Source organism: Nomascus leucogenys, chromosome 1a (assembly GCF_006542625.1).
Source record: "Nomascus leucogenys isolate Asia chromosome 1a, Asia_NLE_v1, whole genome shotgun sequence".
Taxonomy (NCBI): Eukaryota; Metazoa; Chordata; class Mammalia; order Primates; family Hylobatidae; genus Nomascus; species Nomascus leucogenys.
The window spans coordinates 98,317,549-98,338,028 of NC_044381.1; the positions used below are offsets into that span (position 1 = coordinate 98,317,549).

Genomic DNA, 20,480 nt, shown 5'->3' on the forward strand with positions numbered 1-20,480 from the left:
CCAGGCCAAGGTCTACGGGGATTTGATTTAGCATTTGGGTAACTGGGCGCTAATGGAACTGAAGACAGCTGGGCCTAACAAGTGCCCCAGGTGACTCAGGTAAGCGAGGAAACCCGATCGAGGTTCTCTTGCGTGGGACGGGTTAAACTCTGACCAGACCACAGCTCAGCCAGGACGCCTTCCTGTCCAAAGTCCAAAGTCCGGACATGGTTGGCAGGGCGCACCGGCGCGTGCCCCGCAGGCCATTTTTCTGACTGGAATGACGGCGGCGGCTGGCTTCTCAGGGCTGCCGAGGGCTGCCGGGGTCTCCCGGGGTACGCCGCCGTCAGGACTTCTGCAGGGCGCAGACGGCAGGCTCCAGCGAGGCTGCGGAAGGAAAGCCTTGGGTGTCGGGGCTGGGCCTGGCGCCGGCCCCTGGGTCGAGGGGGCGGGGTTGCGCCGAGACGCCTCTAGGAGAAGCCTCGCCGCCGTCGCCGCCACCGCGGCCACCCGAGGCGGGGGACCTTAGGACATAGCCCTAGTCTTTGGGGTTGTGCGGCTCACACGACAGCGCAGAGTATGAGGCTGAATCCCATCCTCTAGTCCCAAGCCTCTCCACTACCAGGGATGGGTGGCTTCGCTAGGTAGAGCGGCGGCCCCTTTAAGAGCGAACGACCGGGACACGTCTGCGAAGCTTGCGCGAAGAAGGGGAAGTTTGCGGCTGTCCGCGCCTCCCCGCCTGCTCGCGGCTGCCCGGCCGAAACCAAACCGAGGGGTGGGGTGGCGAGGACAGGGTACGTCTCAGGCTTGTGCGGGTCGGGCTCGGACCTGCGCTGCCTCAGGATGTAAAGTAGAACAAGAGGGTCGGGATGGGCAGCGTAGGCCTGTGAGGCCTGTGGGTGCCCCCGTCCCCCAGCTCCCCCCGGAGCCGGCTCCGCAGTGGTCCGCTCCGGTTGCCGGGTGCGGATTCGGGTTCCGGACCGAAGGCTGTGTGTTCTCTGCCGTTTATTGTGGCCCCGACAGGCCGGGGTTACTGTGGCGACCACGAGAGCAGCCTTGGCGCTATGGAGGAGCCCGGGGCTACCCCTCAACCGTATTTGGGGCTGGTCCTGGAGGAGCTACGCAGGGTGAGTCCAGGCGCCGATGAGTGTTACGTGGCGCAGGGGTCGCGGGAGCCGCCGGGGGAAGGAAGCAGTAGAACGGCTTTGGGGTCTAAGCCGCAGTGGTCGGAGGTCCAGAGGCCAGTCCTCGTCTGCTGCCCGGCTCCGGCCTGTGTTCGAGGCAGTAGTCAGGCTCGTAGGGCGCTTGAGTGGTTTTTGTGTGATGGAGGAGGACCTGGGGCTCTGGGAAGGTGAAGAAAGCACTTGCATAGCTGGACTTTGCAAAGATGTAAATGTTTCCCGATTCCTAAAACTAATTAGCCTCTCCGCTATGTTGTTTATTTTGAGCAGAGACACGTGGTTCCTTCGACTGTGAGAAACTTGAGGACTGTTCCTTTAAATTAGTCACATTTAGTGATGTAACTTCTCGTTGAACCTTGAAAAGACACCTGAGGTTGGGCGGGGAGTTGAAATTTTGATTCTGCATTTTTTTTTTTTTTTTTGGTAAAGAATGTCCTTTTGAGATGCTCTATCGTGAGTGAAATTGTTCTTCGCTTCTGTCTTGTTAATGTACAGTCTAGAGATAGTAAACTCCTAGCGTTCAAATTTTGTTTTTTTTTTTTTTTCAGGTCTAGTTTATAATTAGGTTGTAGAGATTTTTCTCCTTAAGTGTTTCTAGGTATCTTTGTTGATATGTGTAGGAGCATTTATGTCGCCGTGTTTTTAAAAACTGGATTAAATCTTTAAAAAGACCACTTAATTATTGAGGAAATTATTTTTAATTCACATAACAATTATGAATTTAATTCACGTAACAATTATGTTTTCTTGTTATGTGAATTAAAGGTAGTGTTGCCATGGTGTTTATGAGTTCATAGTTTGTCTAGTGCTTATGCATATGTTTGTATTTAATAAGAAAAGAGTACCTTTATGGAGATTCTAAATGGAGTAAGACTTAGTTTTGGCCACTAGCATCATGTTGTCTGTTAAGAGAGAGAAGACAAAAAAAAATAGTACGAAGTAGAACTGATGAAGTGCTTACCTAAGCATACACTCAAAGTGCTTGGGAAATTGAGGAGTGGGAGACACTACATTTTCTTGAGCGTTAGGAAAGTCTTTCCAGGTTGAGCAAATAACTTAAGCAGAGGAGGCAGGAAACAGCACAGTGTGTGCAGGGAACTAGGAGCTGTATTACTTAGAGTGTAAAGTGGGCTTAGGGAGTGATGTGCAGTGATGCTTGCCGGAGATGTAAGTAGGTTCCAAGTGCTGTAGGTGTTGGAGAGCTGTTGAAGGCGTTTCCGTAGTTAGACTTTTGGTTTAAAATTTAAGCTCTTCTTGATAGTAGCATGTAGATTAGATGTCAGGGAAACAAAACTTGAAATAGGGATTAAGGGAGAGGTGACAGTAGTAGGGATAGGAAAGAGGGTACTTTGTGGAGAAATAGCCTCTAAGAGCTAAAATATGTTTGACTTTATTGATTGCATGTGAGGGGTGAGAGAGAAGGAATCTAGGACTCCCAGGTTTCTGGCTGTGGTAACTTATTCATGGAGGTAGGGTTTATAGAAAGAGAAGCATATTTCCCTTTCTTCAGTAAAAACAATAATAATTAACATTTAGTTTTTATAGGACTGCCAATTTACAGGGACATGGAGAAATGCAGCCAGATTTTGCAGTTTTCTCTAGTCTGGTGCGTTGTACCTTCACCTGCACAGTTATTTTTTTTTTTTTTTGCTAAATGCGAGTACCCTGGCCCGGGGGCTAGGATGGCGCAACATTGTTCTGCTTTAAATTTTTTTTTATTTTTAAAAATTATTTTGTATTGAGATATATTCACACAACATAAAATTCATCCTTTTATAATGTCCATTTCAGTGCTTGTTTGGTATATTCACTATGTTATGCAACTGTCAGCCCAGTTCAACATTTTTATTACCCCAGAAAATAAACTCTGTACTGATTAGCAGTCTTTTTTTTTATTTTTTTATTTTTTATTTTTTATTATTACACTTTAGGTTTTAGGGTACATGTGCACAATGTGCAGGTTTGTTACATATGTATCCATGTGCCATGTTGATTTCCTGCACCCATTAACTCGTCATTTAGCATTAGGTATATCTCCTAATGCTCTCCCTCCCCCTTCCCCCCACCCCACAACAGTCCCCTGAGTGTGATGTTCCCCTTCCTGTGTCCATGAGTTCTCATTGTTCAGTTCCCACCTATGAGTGAGAACATGCGGTGTTTGGTTTTTTGTCCTTGCGATAGTTTGCTGAGAATGATGTTTTCCAGTTTCATCCATGTCTCTACAAAGGACATGAACTCATCATTTTTTATGGCTGCATAGTATTCCATGGTGTATATGTGCCACATTTTCTTAATCCAGTCTATCGTTGTTGGACATTTGGGTTGGTTCCAACTCTTTGCTATTGTGAATAGTGCCGCAGTAAACATACGTGTGCATGTGTCTTTATAGCAGCATGATTTATAGTCCTTTGGGTATATACCCAGTAATGGGATGGCTGGGTCAAATGGTATTTCTAGTTCTAGATCCCTGAGGAATCGCCACACCGACTTCCACAATGGTTGAACTAGTTTACAGTCTACCAGATCTAACCAGCCCAAGGCTTTATTTTATTTTATTTTTTTAAAGTTTTTTTTTTTTTTTTTTTTTTTGTAATCCCTGCACTTTGGGAGGCCAAGGCAGGTGGATCACCTGAGGTCAGGAGTTCGAGACCAGCCTGGCCAACATGGTGAAACCCTGTCTCTACTAAAAATATAAAAACTAGCCGGGCATGGTGGTGGGCAGCTATAATCCCAGCTACTCAGGAGGCTGAGGCAGGAGAATTGCTTGAACCCAGGAGACGGAGGTTGCAGTGAGCCTACACAGTGCCACTGTACTCCAGCCTGGGCAACAGAGTGAGACTCCGTCTTCAAAAAAAAAAAAAAAGTTTTTTTTAAAAAATTATTCCTTAATTTCTGTGTTTCCTTAATCCTTTTTTTTTTTTTTTTTCCTTTGTGACAGAGTCCAGAGTCTTGCTTTGTCACCCAGGCTTGAGTGCAGTGGTGCGATCTGTAGCCTTTGCCTCCCAGGTTCAGGTGATTGTCCCACCTCAGCCTTTCTAGTAGCTGGAACTACAGGTTACAGGTGCCTGCCACCATGCCTGGCTAATTTTTGTATTTTTAGTAGAGACAGGGTTTTGCCATGTTGGCCAGGCTGGTCTCAAACTCCTGGCCTCATGTGATCCGCCTACATTGGCCTCCCAAAGTGCTGGCATGAGCCACTGCGCCCGGCCCTAGCTCAGTGCTTTAAACTAGAATTTACCATATCCTTTTAGAAGAGAAGAGCTGATAAAATGTGATTGAATCTAAGAAATATTATTGTACTAAAGATACTTACGTATTTGATCTGAGAGATGCTTTTGGAATTGCCTTTTAGAGTAGAGTATCATAGGTCATATTGATTACACGATTTTTGAGATAGTGTGCATCTTATGTGTTGAATACGTTAGCTAAAAGTAAGATGCTTAGAAAATGTGTAAACTGTGCAGAAAACTTTTCTCCCTGGTATTGTGTATTGAATGCCTTTTTTCCCCAATGGCAAAAATAAGTATTTTTTTTTTATCATTAATTGCCTGTAATGATATTAGATTTCTGTGAACTGGTAACTAGGGTAATGTAGGGAGAGGCAGAAGCAGAGATCAGGGTAAAGGGATATTTTTTAGAAGTATGATCAGGTTTGTTTGGTACAGGTTAATGAAGTATAGTTAGTACCTTGGAAGGAGTACATATTTGGATTAGAGTTATAAAAGATTTTGGAGAGGAAAATAACTGTTAAACACTGTTCTTATAGGCAGAAAGGGCCTTCAAGGAAGATTTGCTGTAGAGGTTTTGGGTTAAAGCCTGAAAAGAATCAAACCCGATCATACTTCAGATTGTTCTTAAAATGGCATTTTTCTTTTTTCCCGTTACCTTTCCCCTTTTCTTTTTGATCAAGTAATATCTTAGGCCTGGTAACAAAGAGCAGAATAACCCCATTAGGTAAGGATGAGTAATGAGCTGACCCAGGGAAAGGTGAAATATAGAAGCAACAGCAACAGCCTTAGGCTGTGTTGTGCTGAAGGTCTGCTGTGGGGAGAAGTAATGTGGAAAGGCCATGGTCAGAAGATCAGGGTCTTTGGAGGAGATAATAGAAGTAATTACCATTTATTGAGCACCTATCTGGCATGTTTAGACAGCATTATTCTCATTACGCATAAGAGAAGGGACTCACAGAGGTAGGGTGGAGACATTCAAACTCCAAACCCAAAGCCCTATCCAGTGGTGTTCAAAACTTTTTTTTATTTTTTGAGACAGGTCTTACTTTGTTGCCCAGGCTGGCTTTGAATCAAACTTTTTATTTTTAAAGCTGCAAATTGATTTTTTCTTCCTGCAGGGAAATTGTATATTGGGAAACTGATTATACTTTACAGATAAAACCTGAACTGGTTGAAATCAGGGCAGAGTACCGGAACCCCAGTTCACTCAGTTTTTTTCTTTGGCCTTCTCTTATTCTCATCCTTGGAAGCTTTAAGTCACCTCTGCAGAACTCCAGTTTGAAGATAATTGCATTTCACCATACTGCTGTTCTTTACTTGGCGAAAGTGATTGAAAGTTGACAAAAAAATGTACTCTGATGCCTTCTGTTTGGTGTTAGTCTGGCAGCCCATTTTGTGTTGACCGCATAAACTTGTACCTATGTTTGTAATCAGTATTTTTAACAAAAGTGCATTTTTAAGAACTGACTTTTCTTTATCTTGAAGGTTGTGGCAGCACTGCCTGAAGGTATGAGACCAAATTCTAATCCTTATGGTTTTCCGTGGGAATTGGTGATATGTGCAGCTGTTGTTGGATTTTTTGCTGTTCTCTTTTTTTTGTGGAGAAGTTTTAGATCGGTAAGTAACCAGTGCTATACTAAGAATGTTCATTTTGTCACTGGGCTGAATGAATAATATGAGAAACATATTTGTTATTTTAAGTAAACAAGTTAGAAGCTACATAGGGATTCAGAGGTTTTTTTTTGTTTGTTTGTTTTTTTTAAAAGAGATGAGGGTCGGGAATCAGAGTCAGGCCCAGTGCTGTGGCTCCCACCTCTAATCCCAGCACTTTGGGAGGCCAAGGCAGAAAGATCACTTGAGCTTAGGGGTTTGTGACCAGCCTGGGCAACACAGTGAGACCCCATCACTACAAAAAATACAAAAATTAGCTGGAGATGAGGACACCCATCTGTGGTCCTGGCTACTCAGGAGGCTGAGGTGGGAGGATTGCCTGATCCTGGGAAGTCCAGGCTGCAGGGAGCCATGATTGCGACACTGTACTCCAGCCTGGGTGACAGAGAGAGACCCTGTCTCAAAAATAAAGAGATGAGGGTCTTGTGTTGCTCAGGCTGGTCTCAAACTCCTGGGCTCAAGTGGTCCTCCTGCCTCAGCCTCCCAAAGTCTTGAAATTGCAGGTGTGAGCCACCATGCTCAACTGGAATCTTTTAATGTAAGATCTTTTATATATATATTTATTTATTTATTTATTTAAAGAGATGGGGTCTCCCTGTGTTGCCTAGGCAGTAGTGCAGTTGCTATCCGCAGATGCGATTATAGTGCACTACAGCCTCAGACTCCTGGGCTTAAGCAATCCTTCCTCACCCTTCTGAGTAGTTGGGACTGCACAGGTCCATGTCACTCTGCCCAGCTTCATCTTTTTTTTAATTCTGGGAAATTTTATCTGAGACAGGGTTTCACTCCTGTCCCCCGGGCTGGAGTGCAGTGGCACGACCTCGGCTCACTGCAATCTCTGCTTCCTCTGCTCAAGCAATTCTCCTGCCTCAGCCTCCTGAGCAGCTGGGACTAAGGCGTGCACTACCATGCTTGGCTAATTTTTGTATTTTTTTGTAGAGACGGGTTTCACTGTGTTGCTCAGAACTCCTGGCCTCAAGTGATCTGCCTGCCTTGGTCTCCCAAAGTTCTGGGATTATAGGCATTAATCACCACGCCTGGCCTAATTTTGGGAAATTTTTAATGCATTTTTGGGACTGCTATTTTTCAGATGTTGCCCCTTTTAATTCTGACCTCCCTACCTCTTAACTTCTGTTTTTCAATTTCTTTATGGTTTTCTCTACCTTTTGAGAGTTCCTTAATCTGAGGAACTGAAATCTATTCTTCACCTACACTCATTGTAGAGTATCTTGTCTTTTAAAGGTTTTCCCTTTTATCTCTGTCCATATTCTGTAGATGATTGAAGTCCTCATTTCTTTTCTACTTGTTTGTGTTACCTCAGCCCTAAGGCTGATCCTTTTACAAATGAATTCCCACCTGCTTCATTATTTGAGAGAGAGGTTAAGGAAGAAAAAGGTTTGGTTCACCATTTCTTTAGTCAGTTCAGATCTATGGCCCTATGGTAACGTTTCTCAGGCTGTTTTATTTTGGATATTAGCATCAGGGGATATGATAATAGGGGCTTCTTGAAATTATTTTTTTAGGGTCAGATATGTTTGGGGAGCAATGGGTTAAATGAAATTAAACAAATATCTTTAGAGTGAAGTTATTTCAGAGCCTTTAATATGCTAATTCACAATGTGAATCTTTAATAGGGAGTCTTTAATAAGTAGTATTTAGGCTGGGCGTGGTGGTTCACGCCTGTAATCCCAGCACTTTGGGGGACCCAGGCAGGTGGATCACCTGAGGTCAGGAGTTCCAGACCAGCCTGGCCAACATGGTGAAACCCGGTCTCTACTAAAAATATGAAAATTGGCTAGGCATGGTGCCACCAACCTGTAATCCCAGCTACTCAGGAGGCTGAGGCAGAGGAATTGCTTGAACCCAGGAGGTGGAGGTTGCAATGAGCTGAGATCGCATCATTGCACTCCAGCCTGGGAGACAGAGCAAGGCTCTGTCTTCAAAAAAAAAAAAAAAAAAAGCAGCATTTATTTTCTTATTGGAAACAGAATACTTTTGGCTTGCATTTATACAAAGGCAATAAGAAACCCATATTTCTAAGTTGGCAGTAGAAGTTAAATAAATTGATGTATTTGAGAGCATATTTGTTTTAATGTAATTTTTGTTAAAAATTTATTTCAGGTTAGGAGTCGGCTTTATGTGGGTAAGTTCTTTTTTCTGCTTTAACTCTCGTTGTGATGTAAAAACTTATACTAATTTACTCGTGGTAATATTGACTTGACTTTTTTAGGAAGAGAGAAAAAGCTTGCTGTAATGCTTTCTGGACTAATTGAAGAAAAAAGTAAACTACTTGAAAAATTTAGCCTTGTTCAAAAAGAGGTAAGATATTTTTGAAAATAATATTCATGTTAGAGTCAGAGAACTTTATACTTCTCACTGTAGGTACTTCTGTGTAAATTTAAGATTATGAATGCTTTGTTTGCAGAGTATGAGAGTTCTCTTGCTCTTCATATTCAACACTTAACCAGTCTTACTAATTTTAACCATCGTAGTAGGTGTGCAATGGTGTCTCCTTGTGCTTTCCTTTTGAGTTTTCCTCACTGATGAGGTCAAGCACACAAACACATCCTCTGCATGTGCGCATTTCTGGTATCTGTGTATCCAAATGTTCTCTTTTCATAAAGACGCCAGTCAGATTGGATTAGGGCCCACCCTAACAACCTTATTTTATTTTGACCACCTCCAAAGGCCTTGTCTCCAAATACAATCACATTCTGAGGTACTGGGGTTGGAGCTTCAACATATGAATTTGTGGGGACCCAATTCAGTCCATAATAGTCCTTAATACATTTGAAATCAGATCTGTGAGGGGGCAGTCGAGGGTGTTTGTGTGTGTGAAGATTCATTTTTTCTCCTGGGCGTGTTGAGTTAATGCCATTTATTGGAAGGACCATCTTTTCTCTGTTGTTCTGTACTGTCATCTTCTTAAGTCACTGAATGTATGTGAGTCTGTTTGTGTTAAATCTTCTATTTTGTTGGGCTTTTTCTTGTTTGTTTTTTGCCAATAACATGCTTTTTTATATCCTGTAGTTTTATAACAAGTCTTAGTATCTGGTATGTTAATTTACAGTTCTTGGCTATTATGAATAAAGTTACTGTGAACATTCTTCTACAAGTTTTTTTTGTGGGCATGTATTTTCATTTCTCTTCAGTAAGTAGTATTGGAATTGGTAAGTCATTAGGGCATTAAGGCAGGTATAGTTTAACTGTATAAGATAAGAAACTGGCTGGGCATGGTGGCTCATGCTTGTAATCCCAGCAGTTTGGGAGGCTGAGGCGGGCAGATCACGAGGTCAGGAGATTGAGACTATCCTGGCTAACATGGTGAAACCCCATCTCTACTAAAAATACAAGAAAATTAGCCAGGCATGGTGGTGGGTAGCTGTAGTCCCAGCTCCTCGGGAGGCTGAGGCAGGAGAATGGCGTGAACCCAGGAGGTGGAGCTTGCAGTGAGCCGAGATGGCGCCACTGCACTCCAGCCTGGGCAACAGAGCGAGACTCCTTCTCAAAAAAAAAAAAAAAAAAAAAAAAAAAAAAAAAAAAGAAATCTACTGGCTATTTTTATCGTTTTTTCTTGGTTTTGGCTTTCAGCAGTGTTACTATGATTTGTCTAGGTGTGGTTTTTTTCTATTTGTCCTTATTGGGGTTTATGATGCTTTTAGAATCTGGCTTAATGTCTTTTATTAGTTTAGTTTTTTTTTTTTTTTTTTTTTTGAGACAGTGTCTCTCTCTGTTGTCCAGGCTGCAGTACAGTGGTGTGATCTTGGCTCACTTCAACCTCCACTTCCTGGACTCTGGTGATCCTCCCACCTCAGCCTCCTGAGTAGCTGGGACTACAGGCATGCGCCACCAAGTCCAGCTAATTTTTAAAAATTTCTTGTAGAGATGGGGTTTTGCCATGTTGTCCAGGCTGGTCTCGAATTCCTGGGTTCAAGTGATCCTCCTGCCTTGGCTTCCCAGAGTGCTGGGATTACAGCTGTGAGCCACTGTGCTCTACCTTTTATTAGTTTTGAAACACTCTTGATTGTTACTTTTCCACATATTGTTTTTGCCCTTTTTTGTTCTTTCTTTCTGGGACTGTAAAAATGGGTAGTTTAACTTTTTATTATATCTCATCTGTCTCTTATGTTCTTTTCTGGGGTTTCCATCTTTTTGTTTGCCCACACTTCAGTCTAGAGATATTCTTCTTTAACTTCCATGTTACCAATTGTTTTCATTTATGTCTAATCATCTTTTAAGCCATCCGTTGAGATCTTAATTTCATCTCTTTCCTTTTTCAGTTCTGCAGTTTTATTGTGGCTCTTTTTGTAGTTCTTTTTCTCTGGTACAGTTTTATTTTTTAATTCCACTTAGACATTATGCTCTCTTATTTTTGTTTTGTTTTGTTTTGGTTTTTTTTTTTTTGGAGACGGGGTCTCCCTCTGTTGCCCAGGCTGGAGTGGAGTGCGATAGTGCGATCTCGGCTCACTACAACCTCCGCCTCCCAGGTTCAAGTGATTCTCCTGCCTCAGCCCCCCGAGTAGCTAGGACTACAGGCACACGCCGCCACGCCTGGCTAATTTTTTGTATTTTAGTAGGGATGGGTTTCACTGTGTTGCTCAGGCTGGTCTCAAACTCCTGAGCTCAGGCAATCCACTCACCTTGGCCTCCCAAAGTGCTGAGATTACAGGCGTGAGCCACCATGCGTGGCCTATGCTCTCTTATTTTATTTATTTATGTGTTATTTATATTTTCTGATTTTCAGAATATATGCTGCCGACAAATATGCTTTCTTATTTTAATGACTACTGTATTATCCAGTAGTCTATTTCTGGTGCTCATTTTTTCTCTTGTTTCTCAGTCAAGTCTTGTCCTTTTGAATGCCAGGTTATTTTATATCAGGTGTCAGTGATAATATAATAAAAATTGTAGAGATAATTTTGAAGCTGTGGGTGCTGTCGTCTCTCTTCAGTGAGGATTTACTATTGCTTTTCATAGGCAGCTAGGCTAGGGACATTGGAAATTTCAGATAGCTTTATTTATTTGAGTTTCTTTTTTGTAAAACAAGTTTTATTGTGTATATTTAAGGTATAGAAATTTCAGATAACTTTGTTTCTTTTTTGTAAAATAAGTTTTATTGTATATATTTAAGGTATAAACATGATGAGATACGTGTATAGTAAAATGGTTACTATAGTGAAACAGATTAATGTATTCTTAATCTCTCATAGTTACCCCTTCCCTGCCGACCCCTCAAGGGCAGCTATAATGTACTCATATAATAAAAATCCTGAATGCAATACACTATTATTAACTATGGATCTCATGTTGTACATGAGATCTTTTAACTTGTTCATCCCATATATTTTCTTTTCTTTTATTGAGACGGGGTCTCATTCTGTCACCCAGGCTGGGGTGCAGTGGCGTGACCTTGGCTCATTGCAGCCTCTATCTCCTGGGCTCAAGTAATCCTCCCACTCAGACTCCTGGGTAGCTGTGGCTACAGGCACATGATACATGCTTGCCTGATTTTTAAATTTTTTGTAGAAATGGGGTCTCCCTATGTTCCCCAGGACGGTCTCAAGCTTCTGGGCTCAGGTGATCCTCTCGCCTCAGCCTCCCAAAGTGTTGGGATTACAGGCGTGAGCCACCATGCCCGGCCGTATTTTCTGCTTTGTATTTTCTGACCTACGTGTTTCTTCCCTCCTACCCAACACTGCTAACCACTGTTTTGTTCTCTATCTCTATGTATTTGACCTTTACAAAAATTCCGCATATAAGTGAGATCATGCAATATTTTTCTTTCTATATCTGGCTTATTTTACTTAGCAAAATGCCTTCTAGGTCCATCCATGTTGTAGCAAATGGCAGGATCTCCACCTTTTTATGCTGAGTAATATTCCATTGTAAATATATACCACAGTTTCTTTATTCATTTGTTCATTGATGGATACCTAGGTTGTCTCCATATTGGCTACTATGCTGCAGTGAACATGGGCATGCAGCTGTCTGTGCCAGTTTCATTTTTTTCGGATAAATATCTGGAAGAAGGTTTGCTGGATATAGTAGCTCTAAATTTCTTTAGGAGTCTCCGTACTATTTTCTGTAATGAGTGTACCCATCTACATCCCTGCCAATAGTGTACAGCAAGCCCTCAATGTCCTTGATAGATTGTTGAAAATTGACTTTAAGTGAAACAGTGTATACTGAATTCAGTTTTTTTTTCTCATCTATGTTATGATGAAACAATGTTGAAGAAAACAATGTTATTCAAAGGACAAAGGACCTGCTTTATGCCTTTCTCTTTTCTTGTCTAGAAAAAGGGTTCCCTTTTTTTTTTTTGTAACTTTTAAGTTCAGGGGTACAAGTGCAGATTTGTTACATAGGTAAACTTGGGTCCTGGGGGTTTGTTGTACCAGGGTTCCCTTTTCTCCACACCTTCACAAATGCTCGTCATCTCTCTTGTCTTTTTGATAATAGCTATTCTAACAGATACGAGGTAGTATCTCGTTGTGTTTTTGATTTGCATATCCTGGATGATTGGTGATATTGAACACCATTTCATATACCTGTTGGCTATTTTTATGTCATCTTCAGAGAAATATCTATTTAAGTCCTTTGCCTGTTTTTACATCAGGTTGTATGTTTGCTTGCTGTTGAGTTGTATGAGGTCTTTTAAAATATTGAATATTAACCCCTTATCTGATATATTTTTTCTAAATCTGTAGGTTGCCTTTTTATTGTGTTTACTTGTGTATATTTTTATTTTTTTACCTTGCAGCTTCACCTCAAAGGAACTTTCATTTTATTTTTTCTTTTGCTGTGTAAAAGCTTTTTAGTTTGATATAGTCCTGTTCACTTATTTTTTGCTTTCGTAGCCTAAGTTTTTGATGTGATATTCAATAAATTATTGCCAAGACCAGTATCAGGGAGCTTTTTCCCTGTGTTTTCTTCTAGGAGTTTTGTAGTTTCAGGTTTTATGTTTAGGTCTTTTATCCACTTTGAGTTGATTTCTATGTATTATATAAAATAAGAGTTCAATTTCATTCTTTTGCATGTGAAATCCAGTTTTCTCAGTACCATTTATTGATGAGACTATTCTTCCTGCATTGTGTATTCTTGGTGCTCTATTGAAAATTTGACCATATCTATTTGGATTTATTTCTAGGCTCTGTATTCTGTTCCACTGGTCTGTGTATTTGTTTTTATACTGGTACCACACTGTTTTTATTATTATAGCTTTGGAATATAATTTAAAATGAGTTAGTCTGATGCTGCCAACTCTATTTTTCTCAGAATTGCTTTGACTATTTGGGATCTTTTGCTATTCCATATTAAATTTAGATTAAAAAAATTTCTGTGAAGAATGCCATTGAGATTTTGGCTGCCTTTCCATTTCCTTGTGTGCGCCTCAATTTCTTTCATCAATGTTTTATACTTTTCAGTGTACGGATCTTTCACCTCCTTGGTTGAATTTATTCCTAAGTATTTTATTTTTTTCGATGCTATGTAAATAGGATTGTTTTCTAGATTTCGTTTTTGGCTAGATCGTTATTTGTGTATAGAAATGACATAGTTTTGTTTTGATGTTATATCCTGCATCTTTACCGAATTCAGTTATTAGATCTGTATTTTTGATGACATCTTTTGGGTTTTCTACATACAGGATCATGTCATCTCCAAACAGATAATTTTACTTCTCTGATCTGGATATCTTTCCTTTTCTTTCCTTATCCTTCTCTTCCTTCCTTCTTACTTTTTTTGTTTTTTTTTTTTTTTGAGACAGGGTCTCACTCTGTTGCCCAGGCTGGATTGCAGCAGTGCAATCTCAGCTCACTGCAACCTCTGCCTCCCAGGTTCAAGTGATTCTCCCACCTCAGCCTCCCATATTGCTGGGATTACAGGTGTGCACCACCGTGCCTGGCTGTTTGTGTGTGTGTGTGTGTGTGTGTGTATTTTTTGGTAGAGACAGGGTTTCACCATGTTGGACAGGCTGGTCTCGAACTTCTGACCTCAAGTTATCTGCCCACCTTGGCCTCCCAAAGTGCTGGGATTACAGGCGTGAGCCACCATGCCAGGCCTTTTATTTCTTTTTCTTGTCTAATTGCTCGACAGTACTTCCAGTACTATTTTGTTTTTGTTTTTTTGAGACAAGGTCTCACTCTGTTGCCCAGGCTGGAGTGCAGTGGCCCCAGGTTCAGGTGTTTCTCCCACCTTAGCCTCCGAAGTAGCTGGGACTACAGACATGCACCACCACACCCAGTTCATTTCTTGTATTTTTTTTGTAGAGATGGTGTTTGGTCAAGTGGCCCAGGCTGGTGTCAAACTCTGGGGCTCAAGTGATCCGCTTGTCTCAGCCTCCCAAAGTGCTGGGATTACAGGTGTGAGCCGCCACACCCAGCCCTTCCAGTACTGTTTTGAATAGAAGTGGTGGCTGTGGACATCCTTGCTTTGTACCAGATCTTAATGGAAAAGGTTTCAGTTTCTCCCCACTGGTGATGATATTTGCTGTAAGTTTTTCATAAATGGCTTTTGTTATGTTGAGGAACTTTCTTTTTATTTTTTTCATTATTTTTAAAATTTTATTATTTATTTATTTATTTATTTATTTTTTTTTGAGATGAAGTCTTGCTCTTTCACCAGGCTGGAATGCAGTGGCTCACTGCAAGGCTGCCTCCTGGGTTCAAGCAATTCTTCTGCGTCAGCCTCCTGAGTAGCTGGGACTACAGTCATGCGCCACCACGGCTGGCTAATTTTTTGTATTTTGGTAGAGATGGGGTTTCACCATGTTGGCCAGGATGGTCTCGATCTCCTGACCTCATGATCTGCCCACCTCAGCCTCCCAAAATGCTGGGATTACATGCATGAGCCACTATTATTTAGTTTTTTGAGACAGGGTCTCACTTTGTTGCCCAGGATGGAGTGCAGTGGCATGCTCATGGCTCACTGCAGCCTCAACCTCCTGGGGTCAAGTGATTCTCCCACCTTAGCCTCCCTAGAGTAGGGAGTGTGTGTGCCACCAAGCCTGGCTAATTTGTGTATTTTTGGTAGAGACGTGGTTTTGCCATGTTGCCCAGGCTGGTTTCGAACTCCTCGGACTTCCCAAAGTGTTGGGATTACAGGCGTGAGCCACCACACCTGGCCAGAACTTTACTTCTATACTTAAACTGTTAAGGGTTTTTATCAAGAAATGATGTTGGGCTGGACGTGAGGGTGTGTGCCTATAGTCCCACCTACTTGGGAGCCTGAGGTGGGAGGATGGCCTGAGCCCAGGAATTCAAGTCCAACCGGGGCAACATAGGGAGAACCTATCTCTCAAAAGAAAAAAAAAATGGATGTTGAACTTTATTGAATGGTTTTTCTTTGTCAATTGGTATGATCATGTGGTTTTTGTCTTTCAGTCTGTGAATGTGATGTATCACATTAATTGATTTGCGTGTATATATATATATATTTTTTTTTGTTGTTGTTACGGAGTCTTGCTCTGTTGCCTGGGCTGGAGTGGAATGGCGTGATCTCAGCTCACTGCAACCTCCGCCTCCTGGGTTCAAGCGATTCTCCTGCCTCAGCCACCTGAGTAGCTAGGACTACAGGTGCCCGGCTAATTTTTGTATTCTTAGTAGAGTCAGGGTTTTACCATGTTGGCCAGGATGGTCTGGAACTCCTGACCTTGTGATCTGCCCGCCTCGGCCTCCCAAAGTGCTGGGATTACAGGCGTGAGCCACTGTGCCCGGCCAATTTGCGTATATTAAACCGGCTTTGCATGCCAGGGATAAATCCCACTTGATCACAATGCATAATCTTTTTGATGTATTGTTAATTTCAATTTGCTGATACTTTATGATTTTTGCATCAGTGTTCATCAGAGATACTGACCTGTAGGTTTGTTTGTTTATTTATTTATTTATTTTTTGTGGTTTCTTGGTCTGGCTTAGGTATCAAGGTGATGCCGGACTCATAAAATGTGTTAGAAATATTCCCTCCTGTCGTTTTTCTTGGAAGAGTTTAAGAAGTATTGGTAATAATTCTACTTTAAAAATTTGGTAAAATTCAGCCGTGAAGCCATCTCTTCCTGGGCTTTTCTTTGTTGGGAGGTCAGATTACTTTAATAACAGATTGAGATATTTGGAAGCTAGGCCTCAGTTCAGAGGATTAGTCTGTTTTTGGTTTCGACTTTGTTATTAGGTAGGCAGGTTTTCTTTCTTTCTTTTTTTTTTTTTTTACAGTCTTGCTACGTCACTCAGGCTGGAGTGCAGTGGCATGATCTCGGCTCAGTGCAGTTTCCACCTCCTGGGCTCAAGTGATTCTTGTGCCTCAGCCTCCCAAATAGCTGAGATTACAAGCACATGTCACCACGCGCAGCTAATTTTTGTATTTTTAGTAGAGACAGAGTTTCACCATGTTGGCTCGGCTGGTCTTGAACTCCTGACCTCATGGTCCTTGTGATCCAGCCTCCTAAAGTGCTAGGATTACAGGTGTGAGCCACTGCGCCCTTCCAAGGTACCAATTTTGGTTGGTAAGGACATCAATTTCCTTTGCTGCTGTAACAAATTAGTGCAAACTTATTGGTGTAAAACAACACACATTTATTCTCTTAACAATTTTGAAGGTCAGAAGTCTAGAACTGATCTTTTTAAAAATATTTTGTTGTAGAGATGGGATCTCACTATGTTGCCCAGGCTGGCCTTGAACTCTTGGCCTCAAGTGATCCCACGTTGGCCTCCCGAAGTGCTGGGATTACAGACGTGAGCTACTATGCCCAGCCTTAAAACCAATCTTGGGGGCAAAATTTAAGATAGCAGCAAGTCTGTTTCTTTATGCATGTTCTAGGAGAGAATGTGTGTCTTGTGTCTTATATGGAATCTACCAACATTCCTTGGCTCCTAACTACATCACCCCAATTTCTGCTTCTATCTTATATCATTCTTTTCTAAGTTTGGTCCTCTTGCCTCCTCCTTTTAAGGACCCTTGGCATTATATTGGGCCCACCAAAATAATTCTGGATGCTCTTTCCGTCTTAAGATCCTTTATCACACCTGGACATTCTGGGGAGCAGAACATAGACATCTTTGGACAGATCATTGTTTAGCCAAGCACAGGGTTCACCTGACTTGGCAGGTCTCAGCTTCTGATTCTCCTGAAATCTCTGCTTAGTTTCTTAGCCCATCAGCCTCTTCTTCTAGGGGGAGTAGAAATGTCAAATACTAGACTTGCCTTTCTGGGGATTCCCACTTCTCTCACAAATTCTCACTGTTTTGATAGCTCTCTGAGGCTTTCAGACAGACAATTTTTTTTTTTTTGGTATTTTTCATCAAGCTTTTCTTGTTCTCGCCAGAAAGGTGGATCCCGAACAACCTAGTCTTCAATTTAATCACTTATTTTTGAATAATTGAAGTGCATTTTGCCAAATCTTATAGCGTTATATATTTTATTGTTCTTTTCATTTTTTGATGGTTGTTCCCTACCTTTTAAAGATTTTTATATTCCCCACTTGGTTTATTTGTTGTATGGTATGAATTAAAAGTGAAAAGTTTTGATGGTCAGTTACTATAAATTTCTCTTTAATGAATAGGCTTAAAGAAGAGGCTTACTTGTTTGGGGCATAATTAGACAGCTTACATAAAAATACACTCTTTGAGTAAATCTTTGGATAATCTTTAGTGCAATCTTACCGTTAGAATTTTTACCTCATTTTTAGTAAAAGATGCTAATATGAGTTATAGTCCTATGTTCTCTGAGAAGCAGACTTTACTCTTAGAGGGGAAGTTCTGGCATTTGTTGCCTGAGCTAGTGGTTTGTGATGTGTTAGCTGCTCTGGCATTGTTTGTTATAGTGGTCAGATTTAAAAAACTTAAAGCTAAGTAAATCCAAGTAAATTTAATGTACATGTGGAAATGGATTCTGTCTGCTTCTTAGGCATCTATCCAGATAAGATTTAGAATAAAATTGGTAGAGTTTTTACTTGTGATGTTGCTCTGTTTCAGTATGAAGGCTATGAAGTAGAGTCATCTTTAAAGGATGCCAGCTTTGAGAAGGAGGCAACAGAAGCACAAAGTTTGGAGGTAAAAAATCAAATGGTATAATTTTAAAAGCTGGGGAAAAAGTACTAAGTAACAAAAACTTAAAAAATGTATCTTCTGAAAACTATTTTGAAAGAAATGTGAAAGAGCCTCTCTGGATGTTAAAACTTAAAGAAGAAGATTAATATAGGAAATGGGACAATAGTAGGTAGCATAAAATATTATAAAAATTTGAGCTTTTATTGCTAACTTGTTTTGAGTCAGGCATGTTTATGTTAAGGAATCAAGAAGTATATAGAAACTTCATTCGGTCATTCCTGGGAAACGTATTAAGGTGATCATTCCTTTTTTGACTCAGTTTGCTCTAGAAAGGAGAAATAAGATTCATTTTTACAAACTTAGGTATAGTTGGCAACAATAACTTATGTAAATTATGACAATATTTGCTTTGTTTTCATCTTGAGGATATTAAGAGCTAACTAGAATTAGGCCAGAGGTTTACATTATAAGTAATGGTATGTTGGTAAATGTTTAACACCTTTTTTTTAAAAAGCAGCCTTATTTGTAGCATTTGCTGCGTTCTGTAGTATGAATACTTCCACCGTGGCCAGTTTCAAGCTACCAACATGATGTCACTGAATGAGGAGTCTGGGAAGATACTGCCTAAAGTAGGCTTTCCTGAGCCAAGTGTGATTTGGTTGATTTTTAAGGAAGGAAAATATGGTAATTTGTAATGTAGCTAAACTAAGACAGATTAGGGTAAGTGATGGGAATGGCTTACTACTGTTTAGATATGGACGTATTGTAAAAAGCACAGTAGTGACAAAGGATAGCAGAGGACACCTTTGTCTGCAGGTATTAAAATAGAAAACAGTAGACCTTGTACCTTTGATAAGTGTCCAGTACAGTGTGGCAGTTCTCGATCACTGCTATCTGTAATCATCAGAAACTCTATGTGTTATGATTCAGAATTTTCTAGTAGAGTCCAAAGGAAGTTATAAATTGGATTCCAAATAAGTTTCTTAATATTTTCTTCATTTGTTGCCTATTACTATCTTCAAGCACTTGTTGAAATTATATTTTATTTGCTGACCCTCTGTCTTAACTACCCTCCCTGTAGTAATTTATTTATTTATTTATTTATTTTTTGAGATGGAGTCTTGCTCTGTCTCCCAGGCTGGAGTGCAGTGGCGCAATCTCGGCTCACTGCAAGCTCCGCCTCCCAGGTTCACGCCATTCTCCTGCGTCAGCCTCTCTGAGTTGCTGGGACTACAGGTGCCCGCCACCATGCCCGGCTAGTTTTTTGTATTTTTGGTAGAGACGGGGTTTCACTCTGGTCTCCATCTCCTGACCCCCTCGTGATCCGCCCACCTCGGCCTCCCAAGATGCTGGAATTAACAAACGTGAGCCACCACCCCCGGCCATAATTTATTAGTTTGATAAAAGAATTTTAGAAGGCATTTGGCATGCTAACAGAAGAGCAAAAAGTAGGTAGCAAAGACATTTACTCAAGCTTGGTAATACTGAGGATAAAATATTACAAACCAATTTATTTTCAAGGTAAGGAATTATTATAGGAGTAAAATTAGCTGAATTTTTAGCTGCATTCAACATTTTGGAAAATTTTCTTCAATTTTAGTAATTTTTTAGCATAGTATTTTCAGTAATAGTAATCATAATTGAATTCAAACTATAATGTGATGCAATTTAAAAAAATATGATAGCTGAATCTGTAGATAAAATCAAACCAATAGAGTAATTTTGATTCAGGTCAGGGAATTCCTAGAATGAAATATTCAAATTTGAGGTAATATGTATAAACAAGTTTTTAAATCACTGTAATGTAGTATGTATTTTTTTTGCTCTTATTTTGGCCTGCATTAAAATCTTTGAATCTTTTGGTTTATTTTTCTCTAACAAGTTTGTTGAAGGATCACAAATATCAGAGGTATGTTTATTATAGTATTTAAAGTCCAGTTGGAATAATCCAATAACTAATCATTTTAAATTAAAAAGGTCATAGAAAATAGGTCTTAATTCAATGTGGAATATTATCGTGAAGCAGCCTTGATTGTTTTTTTAGTTGATTTTTTATGTCATGCGTTTAATTATATTAAATTAGCTTTATTTCTCATTTTTTTCTTTATAGTGCTTTTAAGCAGAGGTTGGCAAACTGTGCCTAGTGGGCTCTCCACTTTTTTTTGTAAAAAATTGTTTTGGAACATAGCGATGCTCATTCATTTAAGTATTGCTTTTGTTTCTCACTACAGTGGCATAGTTGAGTAATTGCGACAAAGACTGCATGGCCTATGAGCCTAAAATATTTATTCTCTTGTTCTTTATAGAACTTTGTTGACCACTGCTACAATTGCTGTTATTTTGATATTATAAAAATGAGCAAATATATAAATGAAAGTTAT

General features: G+C 40.5%; 1 protein-coding gene across 6 annotated transcripts in view; it reads left to right on the forward strand.

Annotated features, from left to right (window-relative positions):
* The window catches only part of MIA2 (MIA SH3 domain ER export factor 2), a 96,106-nt gene that overhangs the window by 31,821 nt on the left and 43,805 nt on the right, over positions 1-20,480 (forward strand). For 2 of the 6 annotated variants that reach the window (XM_030813792.1, XM_030813795.1), the window contains 4 exons: positions 5,876-6,007; positions 8,183-8,204; positions 8,292-8,380; positions 18,025-18,102. In XM_030813792.1, the coding sequence (XP_030669652.1) occupies positions 5,876-6,007; positions 8,183-8,204; positions 8,292-8,380; positions 18,025-18,102 (321 nt within the window). Of the gene's footprint in view, positions 1-494; positions 1,107-5,875; positions 6,008-8,182; positions 8,205-8,291; positions 8,381-18,024; positions 18,103-19,981; positions 20,009-20,480 lie in introns of those variants that run through there. The other 4 variants (XM_030813807.1, XM_003263733.3, XM_030813797.1 and 1 more) reach the window with 4 other exon arrangements.